Source organism: Cetorhinus maximus, chromosome 15 (assembly GCF_964194155.1).
Source record: "Cetorhinus maximus chromosome 15, sCetMax3.hap1.1, whole genome shotgun sequence".
Lineage (NCBI taxonomy): Eukaryota > Metazoa > Chordata > Chondrichthyes > Lamniformes > Cetorhinidae > Cetorhinus > Cetorhinus maximus.
Genome location: NC_135893.1, coordinates 90,593,849 through 90,606,781, shown reverse-complemented (window position 1 = coordinate 90,606,781; position 12,933 = coordinate 90,593,849). Strand labels below are relative to the sequence as shown.

General features: G+C 42.8%; 1 protein-coding gene across 2 annotated transcripts in view; it reads right to left on the bottom strand.

Moving 5' to 3' along the window:
* The window catches only part of slc5a10 (solute carrier family 5 member 10), a 128,088-nt gene that overhangs the window by 113,847 nt on the left and 1,308 nt on the right, over positions 1-12,933 (bottom strand). Inside the window, exons 3-4 of one of the 2 annotated variants that reach the window (XM_078558941.1) lie at positions 9,389-9,460; positions 2,535-2,639 (exon numbers count right to left, since the gene is read on the bottom strand). The exons of the other annotated variant lie outside the window; for it this stretch is intronic. Of the exons in view, the coding sequence (XP_078415067.1) occupies positions 2,535-2,639; positions 9,389-9,460 (177 nt within the window). The remainder of the gene's footprint in view (positions 1-2,534; positions 2,640-9,388; positions 9,461-12,933) is intronic. 2 annotated transcript variants of the gene reach the window in all.

The window sequence follows — 12,933 nt, the reverse complement described above, 5'->3', positions numbered from 1 at the left end:
TTACCAGGAGTTCCGAATATGCCTCTATTTTTTCATCAAGGCACCGTCTTTGGGCAAGACTAAGCTTAATACTTCCCAACTTGAAGGGGTAGGTGGAGAAAAGTCAAGAGAACCAAAAAGTGACTCATGATTTGCATAGTCGTGAGTGACAATTTACTGTTGGAGAAGCAGTGTATGTAAGGAATTTTGGTGGAGGACCAAAGTGGTTCCCTGGTAAAGTGAATTCTGTGACAGGACTATTGTCATACCACGTGGAAGTGGAGGGCTGGGTCACTCGTAAGCATCTGGATCATTTAAGAAGAAGGGAGATATCCCAACAAAATGATGTTCCACCTGTAACCATTTCTGAACCTACGGTTCCTGTTGAAGTTGCTCAACCAAGGATAAACATGAGCAATGCCTCAGTCAGCATGGAAGACACTGAACTGCTTGTGCCTAATGAGGTACCTGATGTTCCAGAGAATGTGTTTCCTACAAAAGAATCAGAAATCATGGAGCTACGACATTCCACACGGATCAGGAAACCACCTGAAAGAATGAACTTGTAATTTCATGACCTGTGTAAATATTGTAATGTCATGAGATAAATATCTTTGTAAATACAAAATGCACAGAAAAGTTAAAGGGGGAGGAATGTAGTAATTATAGTTTTGGGAAATATGGTAAGAATAATCCTGTGTTGTAAGGTCACATGATCTGTGTAAACCAATGTGCTAACAGCGTGGGGAACCTCTACAAAAGAGTTCTTCTTTAGTTATAGAGTTAGATGCACACTTGTAGCTGTTGCTGCTGTCCTGTAAATAAAGTTTCCACCAAGAAAAGTTGCCTGGAAAATCAACTCTATAACAGACCCTTAGTTCTAGACTGCCCGGCCAGGGGTATCAGCCTCTTGGCAATGATCCTTTAGAACCAGAATGGGGTCAATCTGTACGCTGAACACAGCAAGCTGCTAAAGATAAAATGTTTTCTTATTATAATAAATCTAGTTGTCATTGATGCTGGATTATTAAGACCCTAAAATATAAGAATAAAACAGCCATTGTATTTGTTGCTATTTTATAAGCCGAGACACAGCAAATAAAAGGCAAAACTTTGCTCCGTTTTAAGTGCAGCAAAATCGTAAATTATTCCTTAAATGCTTCTACAGTTTTACTACATCTAGTCCACTGAGGAACTCGACCCCATGTTGCCGACAACAAACCACTACAGTACTTTGCCAAGCATAATCATGGGCCAATCCAATGGAAGCCCATGGTGGCCAATGCTGTCTTAGGGCATGGTACCTGAAGGAGGAGGAGGATTGCCCAAAGACCATTATCTAATAAAGGCAGAAGCCACTTTCCACCTCTGTGTATTAATCAACATGCCAATGGTGCTTGTCTTTGTGATTGGGCTCAGTTATAGACTAGCTCCCTAAATTAAACTAACCTAGACTAACCTAGCTGTGGCATTCTCATTGTTCACTCATTTTTGGTCATGGATTTGACGCCAGGCCAAAGGGAATAAAATAAAATTAAAAGTAAAAATAGAAACTAAAAGAATAATAATGCCGAATCCTCTATCCCAGGGAGCTGTAGATGCTCTGTCATTGAGTATATTCAAGGCTGAGATTGATGATAAAAGCAAAATACTGAAGATGCTGGAAATCTGAAACAAAAACAAAAATTGTTGGAAAAACTCAGCAGGTCTGACAGCATCTGTGGAGAGAAAGACAGAGTTAACGTTTCGAGTCCGCATGACTCTTCTTCAGAACGATATGCCAATTGTGCTTGTCTTTGTGATTAGACTTAGTTATAAACTAGCTCCCTAAATTAAACTAACCTAGACTAACCTGGCTTCTTCTGAAGAAGAGTCATACGGACTCGAAATGTTAACTCTGTTTGTCTCTCCACAGATGCTGTCAGACCTGCTGAGTTTTTCCAGCAATTTTTGTTCTTGTGTCTGAGATTGATGATCTTTGGACTCTAAGAAAATCAAGTGATATGGGGATCAATGGATTTGAGGTTGAAAATCAGCCATGATCATATTGAATGGTGGAGCATCCTCAAGGGGCCATAGGACCTACTCCTGATCCTATTTCTTGTGTTCTTAAAAGACTCCTATCACCCTCCATCAACAAAAAGAGTCCAAACACAACAACTTGAACCAGTCTCAAACTGGTTTCTGGTGGGCACAAGTCTACAGCACAAAATAACCCACAATTCTGATTTTCACTCAAAGGGCTTCCAAGGATAGCTGCTGTGGTAGATGCTATTTTTCAGAGCTTGGCTGCACATGTAGTGAGCTTTACTCTGCTTCTATAATTGATCAAGAATTATTGATGTTGACTCTGGATGCAACAGGAAAGCAGGATAAAAAAGTGTTCATTGCCGGGCACCCACTTCACATGTTGATGTGTCAAACTGTTAAAATGCAACTAAATAGACTACAGTGAGTTTTAACGACAGGTATTGGAAAAAGCAGTTTCTCCCCCACCATCACGCCCCCCAAAAAAAGTCTAGCTCATGTTTGTCGCAGATCAATGTTAATCTTACATTCCACTCAAATCCAGCAACAGCAATCCCTCCAGCTGCCCCAGTTCCAGCCAGCCCAATGAACAGTCCAGAACCTTCACTGCTGGCAAACAGCGATGCCCCAATCTATAAATGATAAAAGGAAAAGGGTGACATATTAAGAATGATTATGTTCGACTTTTATGAAAATGGTAAGTGAATGCCCTCTAAAGACCCAAACCATGCATTGCACTCAGGCTGAAGAGAATCATTTCAAAATTTCTTTACAATACAGGAGGTCATTATTTAGGATTCATGCCTGTTAAGTCATGGATCAAAGTCAAAGGAATTCACCAAGGCTCCTTCGACAGAACCTTCCAAACCCACGACCAATGCCATCTAGAAGGTCAAGGGCCTCAGATATATTGGAAAAACCACCACTTAGAAGTTCCCCTTCAAGTCACTCACCATCCTGACTTGGAAATTTATCGCCGTTCCTTCACTGTCGCTGGGTCAAAATCCTGGAACTCCCTAACAGCACCATGGGTGTACTTACATCACATGGACTGCAGCGGTTCAAGAAGGCAGCTCACCACCACCTTCTCAGGGGCATTTAGGGATGGGCAATAAATGCTAGCCCATCCCGTGAATGAATTTTTAAAAATACCATACATTGGGTGACATCTGCCCGAAGGTTTTTATATAAAAAACAATTATGCTGACAATAAAAGGATAATCTATTTAAAAATCACAAATTATACCAACTTATGCAAACCTTTAACATACTTATACCAACTTTTAACATCAAAATATGGCCCAGGGTACTTGCTGCCTTCGCAAGAATTTAAGTCATTCATCTACAATATACTCTGTAAACTTTTAAACTTTATTTTTACTCTCCCAACAGTCTCCTCACACCATGCATGCACCATTGGCAGGGGTGATCTCAACCATCATCAATCCTACTCTATGAATGAAGATGCAGCAGTGTTTGGGTTTCCCGTATTCGCACAACGGCCTCTCCATCATGTCACGGTTAAGATTGGGGGACACATGGCTGTTATTGGGGGTTATGGCCATGATTTTGCACACTGATTCATAAACTTAGATTTTTGCCACGACGGAGAGCCTCTCCATCTTGGTGAAAACCCCAGAAAAGGCTGAAATTTCCAAGTCCCGCCTCCAAACTCAGAGTTTGCCATCTTTGCGCGGGCAGGACTGGAGTCAGGCTGGGATTCCCCTAGAGGCAGCTAGCCATTTAAATCACCAGCTGCGTTCACTGAAGTAGGATTTTGGAAGACCAGGAGTGTGAAATTCGGAGTGTACAGATTAGACTAGGTAAGAGCTGGCCTGCACTTGGTGGATTCATTTGGATAGCCATGGTACCCCTTTGGATAGGGTCCAGGGACACCTCTGGGAGCGGTAAAACACTCTTTGGGTTGTTAAAAGTGAACATGATAATGCACTATTTTTTACACATAAACTCATTGGAACTGTTCAGCCTCAAAGAATTGTTAAAGAATTGTCCAGCTGTCAAAGCTGTCTGGGAAGTGTCAAAGCTGTCAAGGAACTGTCCAAGAATACTAGGTGAGTTGGTAGGGAAAAGGTCGGTGGGTGGGGGGGCATGGTACGGCATGAGTTGGCACTAAGTTGGCATAGGGGTATGAAGAGCCATGGGGACATGGGTAGAGGGGCATGAATTGGCATAGGTTGGCATGGATAGGGCATAGCGAATGTTTGGAGGGATGAGGGCTGGAGGGCTGATTTTGTTTTCTTTTTATTTATTTAAACACAGTGCCAGTGCACAGAGGCAGGCCTTCTGCCTAGTCGACCTCCACATCTGGCAACCTCTGTATTTGTTCTGGAGTTTCCGCCCTGACTGCTATTTCAGCTCGCCCCCCTCAACCGAAAATCTGACCTGTGGGTGGACATTTTTAAAGGTTGGGTTCGCCGAGCCAGGGAGTCTCCTGACCCTGCACCTGATCTGGGGACATAAATCTGGGCCCAGGTTTGTGAAACCTGGTGTGTGCAAATAAAAACAGCTAAGAGGAGGTCTGAGCTTGGTGGATTTGTTTGGATAGTCAGGGTATCACTTTGGAAAGGTAAAGTACCCCTTTGGACAAGGTCCTGGGACACCTTAGGTGGAGGTAAGGCACACTTTGGGATTGTTAAAATTAAACATGGTAATGCATTTTTTACGCACAAACTCATTGGAATCACCAAGCTCTCAAGGAGTTGTCCAGCTGTCAAGGAACTGTTAAAGAAGTGTCAAAGCTGTCAAGGAATTGTCCAAGGATACTAGGTCAGTTGGTATGGAAGGGGTAAGGGAAAAGTATGGTGATGAGGGTACGGGTTTGCAAGAGTTTGCATTACATTGGCATGGGGGCTCAAGGGCCCATGGTGGGGTGGGTGGGGGGCAAGGGTTGACATAGATCAGTATGGATGGGGCCTAGGGAGTGTGTGAGGGGTGAGGGATGGAGGGCATTTCTTTGTTTTAATTAGTTTTTAAAAAATGTATTTAAACGCAATGCCGGAGCACAGAGGCAGGCCTTCTGCTCAGCCTGCCTCTGCACACGGCAGCCTCCGTATTCATTTTGCACACCCTCTGCCACAAACCCCCACACCCAGCCATGTCCGACAATCTGACCTGTAGCTGGACATTTTTAAAGGTTGGGTTCGCAGTGGGGAGAAATCTCCTGATTCTGCACACCCAAATCAGGGACAACAATCTGGGCCTTGAAATCAGCTGTGGCTCTGAGTCAGAAGGTTGTAGGTTCAAGTGCTACTCTAGAACTTAAACACAAAACATAGGATGCCATCTTTACTTAATACTGAGGGAGTCGAAGGTGCTATCTTTCAGGTGACATGCTAAACCGAGGTCCTGTCTGTCTGCCCTCTCAGGTGGATGTTAAAGATCCCCCATGGCACCGTTCTAAGAAGAGCAGGGGAGTTCTCTCTTGTGTCCTGGTCAAAGTTTGTACCGAAAATAGAATATCTGAATTTTATCTCATCTCTGCTGTTTGGGACCTTGCTTTGTGAAGATTTCCTACATTAAAACAATGATTACATTTCAAAAGTATTTAATTGGTTATAAAATGCTTTGGGATGCCATGGAAGGCATTATATAAATGCACCTTCCTTTCTGTACAGTTTTTAAAAATTAATTCTTGGGATGTGGGCTTCCCTGGCTGGGCCAGCATTCATTGCCCATCCATAATTGCCCTTGAGAAGGTGGTGGTGAGCCGCCTTCTTGAACAGCTGCAGTCCGTGTGGTGTAGGTACACCCATAATGCTGTTAGGGAGGGAGTTCTAGGATTTTGACACAACGACAGTGAAGGAACGGCGATATATCTCCAAGTCAGGATGGTGAGTGGCTTGGAGGGGAACTTCCAGGTGGTGGTGTTCCCATGCATCTGCTGCCCTCGTCCTACCAGATGGTAGTGTTTGTTGGTTTGGAAGATGCCGTCAAAGGAGCCTTGGTGAGTTTCTGCAGTGCATCTTGTAGATGGTACACACTGCTGCTACTGTGTGTCAGTAGAGGAGGGAGTGAATGTTTGTGGAAATGGTGTAAATCAAGCGGGCCACTTTATATTGGATGGTGTCAAGCTTCTTGCATGTTGTTGGAGCTGCACTTATCCAGGCAAGTGGGGAGTATTCCATCACACACCTGACTTGTGCCTTGTAGATGGTGGACGAGCTTTGGGGAGTCAGGAGGTGAGTTGCTCGCTGCAGGATTCCAAGCCTCTGACCTGCTTTTGTAGCCACAGTATTTATATGGCTAGTCCAGTTCGGTTTCTGGTCAATGGTAACACCACGATGTTGATAGTGGGGGGTTCAGCGATGGTAATGCCTTTGAATGTCAAGGGGCATTAGTTAGATTCTCTCTTGTTGGAGATGGTCATTGCCTGTAACCTGTCTGGCATGAATGTTATTTGCCACTTGTCAGCCCAAGCCTGGATGTTGTCCATGTCTTGCTGCATTTGGACATGGACTGCTTCAGTACCTGAGGAGTTGCAAATGGTCCTGAACATCGTGCAATCATCAGCAAAGTCCTTACTTCTGACCTTATGATGGAGGGAAGGTCATTGATGAATAAGCTGAAGATGGTTGGGCCGAGGACACTACCCTGAGGAACTCCTGCAGTGATGCCCTGGAGCTGAAATGACTGATCTCCAACAACTACAACCATCTTCCTTTGTGCTAGGTATGACTCCAACCAGTGGAGAGTTTTCCCCCGATTGCCATTGATTCCAGTTTTGCTAGGGCTCCTTGGTGCCACACTTGGTCAAATGTGGCCTTGATGTCGAGGGCAGTCACTCTCACTTCACCTTTGAAGTTCAGCTCTTTTGTCCGTGTTTGAACCAATCTGTAATAAGGTCAGGAGCTGAGTGACCCTTGTGGAACCCAAACTGGGCATCAGTGAGCAGGTTATTGCTAAGTAAGTGCCACTTGATAGCACTTTACTGATAATCGAGAGTAGACTGATGGGCAGGTAATTAGCTGGGTTGGATTTGTCCTGCTTTTTGCATACAGGACATACACTAAATCACTCAAATCATTGGTGTTTGTATTTTGTGTACAGTCATGAACATTCATATTAGTTTATAAAGAAACATTGGGTTATCCAATGTATTTTTTTAAGTGACAGCATTGACCTTTGGCTCACTGTCTGTAATATAAATTAAACACCACTACATGAAAGCCTACCCGATTAATAGCATTATTGTCCATTCCACTCCGAACAGCATTGAAGCTGCTGCTTTGTGCTAATAGCAATTCCTGATATTCAATAAATTATAGGAAGATCTAAATGAAATCTGATCCACTAAACAGGAGAATAACATTAAACCATTGATAAATTCATAGAATCATAGAATGGTTACAGCACAGAAGGAGGCCATTCAGCCCATCATGCCCATGCGGGCTCTCTGCAAGAGCAATTCACCTAGTCCCACTCTCCTGCCTTTTCTCTGTAAGCCCTGCAAATATTTTCTCTTCAGATAATTGTCCAATTCTCTTTTGAAAGCCACATTTGAATCTGTCTCCACCACATTCTCAGGAAGTGCATTCCGAATCCTAACCACTCATTGCGTGATAAAGGTTTTCCTCCTGTCACCATTTTTTCTTTTGTCAATCACCTTAAATCAGTGTCCTCTGGTTCTCGACCCCTCTGCCAATGGCAACCTATCTTCTCTACTCAGACCCCTCTTGATTTTGAACACTTCTATCAAATCCCCTCTTAATCTTCTCTTCTCCAAGGAAAACAGCCCTAGTATCTCCAATCTATCCACATAACTGAAACCCCTCATCCCTGGAACCATTCTTGTGAATCTTTTCTAAGCTCTCTCTAATGCGTTCACATCCTTCCTACAGTGTGGTGTGCAGAACAATTCTTCAGTTGAGGCCAGACCACTGTTTCATAGAGATTTGTCATAACTTCCTTGCTTTTGTACTCTATGCCCCTGCTTATAAAGCCCAGGATACTGCACGCTTTATTAACAGCTTCCTCAACTTGTCCTGCCACCTTCAATGATTTATGCACACATACTCCCAGGTCACTCTGCTCCTGCACTCCCTTTAGAATTGTACCCTTTGTTTTTATATTGCCTCTCCTCATTACTCCTTACTAAAATGAATCAGTTCACATTTCTCTGCATTAAATTTCACCTGCCACTTGTCTGCCCATTCCACCAGCCTGAATAAACTTCAGGAGAATTTATCACTTTCTTCCTCACAGTTCACAATACTTCCAAGTTTTGTGTCATCCGCAAATTTTGAAATTGTGCCCTGTGCTCTAGCTCATTCATATATCTCAGGAAAAGCAGGGGCATTAGCACTCATCCCTCAGGACCCCCACTGTGTACCTTTCTCCAGTCTGAAAAACAACCGCTGACCACTAATCCCTGTCACTTTCACCCAACTTTGTATCCATGCTGCTACTGTCCATTTTGTTCCATGGACTCTAACTTTGCTGACATGTCTGTTATGTGGCACTTTATCAAATGCTTCTTGAAAGTCCATGGACACCACATCAACCACATTGCCCTCATCAATCAACCCTCTCGGTTATCCCATCAAAAAATTCAGGCAAGTTAGTTAAACATAATTTGTCCTTAATAAATCCATACTGGCTTTCCTTAATTAATCCACATTTGCCCAAGTGACTATTAATTTTATCCCGAACTATCGTTCCTAAAAGCTTTCACATCACCAAGGTTAAACTAACTGGCCTGTCGTTACTGGGTTTAGACTTGCACCCTTTCTTGAACAAGGGTGTAACATTGCCAATTTTCCAGTCCTTTGGCACCACCCCTGCATCTATGAAAAAACTATGAGGAACAAGTTGTTCTCTTTTCTATTGACAGTTTTGATGGGAAAGAGGATGTACTGCATGACCTTGAAATCTGCGGCTCAATACCCCATCCAGAAGAGTGCAGACCTCCCAGATGATGAATCCTTGGCATGGATGTCATCCGTTCGTGGTACCCCACCTTAAATTCTTGCCAATTAAGACATTCTGAAACTGTTTGTCCCAGTTTTGAAAGCAGATCTTAGACTTGTAGAATTAATTGGATATAAAAACTAATTGGATACATCACAGTAGAGTAGGTTCCCATTGAGGACAGTTAGACAAAAGGTATGATTTGGTTCACCTCACTCACTACGTGCCCTGTCATTAATGCTGGCTGAGTGATGCTTAAGTTGACATTATGCAATTTGATGTGGGACATGGCCAAGTCATTCTGCTTCATCCAGCAGGCCAGACAGGTCAAAAGCTAAGAGAATGCAGAGATGAAGTTCTTCAACTAGCTATCCATCACTCTACTGTCAGAGCTACCAGGGCTGCCAGCCCAATTCTTAACCCTTTAAGAGGAAATGGATAAGTCAATACTTACAGGCCACCAAGCCATATTTCTGCCCGCAAGAAAGTATCCACTGAGCGTGTTCCTGCTCACTCTGCATGTGGACTGTAAAGAAGGAAAATAGGTGGGAATTAAGCAGGATATTGCTAAGAAAAAGGACATTCTGCAACTGTAGCTGCTAATCCACAGTCTCCACAAGGATATCCTAGATTTCATTAACAACAATAATTTGTATTTACATAGCATCTTGACATTGTCAGATGTCCCAAGGTGCTTCACAGGAGTGCTATCAGACAAAATTTGACCCCAAGTCACATAAGGAGATATTAGGACAGGTGACCAAAAGCTTTGTCAAAGTTTATAGGTTTTAAAGAGCATATTAAAGGAGGAGAGACAGATTGAGAGGTGGAGAGGTTTAGGAAGGGTATTCCAGAACTTAGGGCCTCGGCAGCTGAAGGCATGGCCTCCATGGTGGAGCGATTAAAATCAGGGATATGCAAGAGGCCAGTATATGGTTGCAGGACCTGGGCTCTGCAAAATAAGTACGTCAAATTGTAACGTCACATAACACAACAATTTACATTCATTTAACAAGTACCTAGATAGGCAAGAGGATAAAAAAATCTTTTTAAACAATAATAAAAGTCACTTGGGGAGGGATATTTTGTTAGCATCTTACTAAATACCTTACTCAAAATCTGAAGCCAGTACAAGCCAATTAATGCAGCCATTGTTTATTCAGGAAGTGTACCGTGATTCAGATGAGACATTGAACCAAGGCCCTGTCTGCCATCGATAAAATGATCCCATGGCATGATTTTGACAATGAGCAGGGGAGTTACCCCTGGTGCCCCGATCAATGTTTATCCCTTAAACAACATCCCAAAAAGAGATTTTCTCGTCATTATCACATTGCTGTTTGTGGCACCTTGGCATGCACAAATTGTCTGCTGCGTTTCCTACATTACAACAGTGACCACACTACAAAAAGTACCTCCTTGGCCTTAAAGCAACTTGCGGCATCCCGAGGTCATGAAAGGTGGTAGAGAAATGCAGGTTTTCCTTTTCTTTCTTTAAGCAGCCCACGAAGGACAGGGGTTGATTGGTGAGGGAATAAAGAAAGGAAGACACACCAGCCCTGAGCTCCTCAACAGGCCCAGGAACCAGTTCAAAAGGGGATTCAGGAGCAGAGGGACCTGGACGTATGTGTGCTCAAATTAACAAAAGCGACGGGGCAGGTTGGGAAAGCAGTATGGGATCCTGGGCCAGGATTTTTCAGTCAGCGTGCGGGAGCGGGCCCGACACGTTGGCGCATAAAGTGACGCGTGAAGAAGGCAGGTGTGCGTCCTGATGTCATCGCGCGGTCTCGCGACGTTTCGTTCGGCAGGCACACGCCGGAGTCGGCTGCGTACCCACCGATAATTAATAGGCCTATTAAGGTCATTAGTGAAGTAATTAATTTTAAGTTTATGCTGCCAGTCCAACCTAACGGTTGGCGGGCAGATGAAAAGGCCAAGCAGCATTTACATTTTTTTTAGGAAACCTCATCCACGAGCGGGGTGAGGTTTCCTAAAGCCTTTAAGAATTAAATAAAAAGTTTTTCTGAAAAATAAAAACATGTCACATGAGGGGACATGTTCCATTAAATTTTTAATGTTCTCATTTATTTTTTTTCAAATGTGCTTCAATCTCCCTGAGGCAGCTCCGTGATTGAAGCACTCTTTGCCGCACATGCGGCTGGACCTGACTCTCCCTCCTCCCCCTGCCCGCATAGGTAGCGCTGCTACCGCTCGCGGATTATGCTGGGCGGGCCTTAATCGGCCCGCCCGTGTAAAATGGCGGCGCGGAGCCAATCGCGGGTGGCTCCACAACTGCCCCCACCTGCCGAGCCCGCCCGACATGGGAAAAATTCAGGCCCTGGTCTTTAAAAATAGAGGCACAGGGTACAAAAACAGGGAAGTTATTACAAATCTTTATAAAACATTGGTTTGTCTTCAACTGCCGTATTTTGTCAATTCTGAGCACCGATGTGAAAATTTCAATTGACCCAACATCCAGAGCCTTTCGTGGGAGAGAACTCCAGATTCACTTCCATTTGTAGGAAATGGCGAGGAACGAGTTCTAGGTTTCAACTAATCTTTGTGTGGAAATTTTTTTCTTAATTTCCCTCCTAAATTTAAAGATTACCTCCCCTTGTTCTTGATTCCCTCATCGGCAGAAATAGTTTCTCTTATTCACTCTTTGAATCCTTCCTAATATTTAAAACACCTTGATCAAATCACCTTCTAAACTCAAGTGAATACTAGCCAAATTTATTCAATCTGTTCTCATATTTAACCTCTAAGCCCTGCTATCATTCTGACACTGCTGCTTATAGCCATTAAAAGGTGCCTTAGCTAGCTTCAATATGGGAAATAAAACAGGAAAGAGAAAACCCAAGTTATAAAAAAAAAAGATATTTGTTTCTACAAGGGACAAATGACTAGTTGAGTGTTGGGGATCCTGAAGGTATCCCAGTCATTGCATTTGTAGTTTAAGTCAGGCATGTCATTAAAACAAGGAGGAGTAAAGCTGCTGGATGGAATACTGTTGGTTGCGTCCCTTCGGTTAGTCAGCAAAAATGAGGGGAGGTTAACAAGTAAAATGGTCTGCTCTTCTTTAATGCAATAACTTTTATAAAGGAGACATATTACTTCTATTGCTTGCTACTTCAAATCCCAATACTTTCCAGTTAAGCAGAAACAAATCCAATCCACTGTTTGATGTAAAAAAAAAACTTCATTGGCTGTAAACGTGCTTTGGAAAGTGCCAAGAACATGAGATTCACTGTAAAAAAAAAAGCAAGATAAAGAAAAATTATGCATTCAGGTAAGCGAGTTCAATAACCAGAGGTCATAGTTTAAAATCATTGGTAAAAGATATAGAGGCGAGATGAGGAGACTTTTTTTTATTTAACTCAGAGAGTTGTCAGGATCTGGAAAACTCTACCTGAAAAAGCGATGGGAGCCTATTTCAAATTTAATTATGGAAGTAAATTGGAGAGATTCTGGAGGATGAGGAACTTACATCATTAGAGATAAAAAGTGAGGGTGTGTGACTAGGCATGACTACTCTTCCAATGAGCCAGCAAAAGAATGATGGGCTGAATGGCCTCCTTCTGTGATGTACGTTACTATGATCCTAAGTCTTTCATTACACAGTAGAAAAAAATTCTATTAATGCTACTGTGAACTCTTCAGAGAGGCCGGCGACCTGAATATTATACAAATGTTGTAGCCGCTGACAGTATTTTTAAACAATTCAGGAATCAGAAGACCAAAGTTTGTTTCTTTCCATCGGTTTCAAATGGAAATATTTACCAGAAGAAAGTTGTGCAACATATGAACATCAGTCTGGCATCAATGCTTAGTGGATGGGTGGAACAATTAAAAAAACATTTCAAGAATCTAATCCTGAGCAGTAATTATGACCATTATAACACCAAAGGATTAAAATTCAGTAACATTAAAACTTTTCATATATTGGAGAAGCAGCAAGACAATTCAAACACATCCAGTATCAAAACAGAATGTTAAATG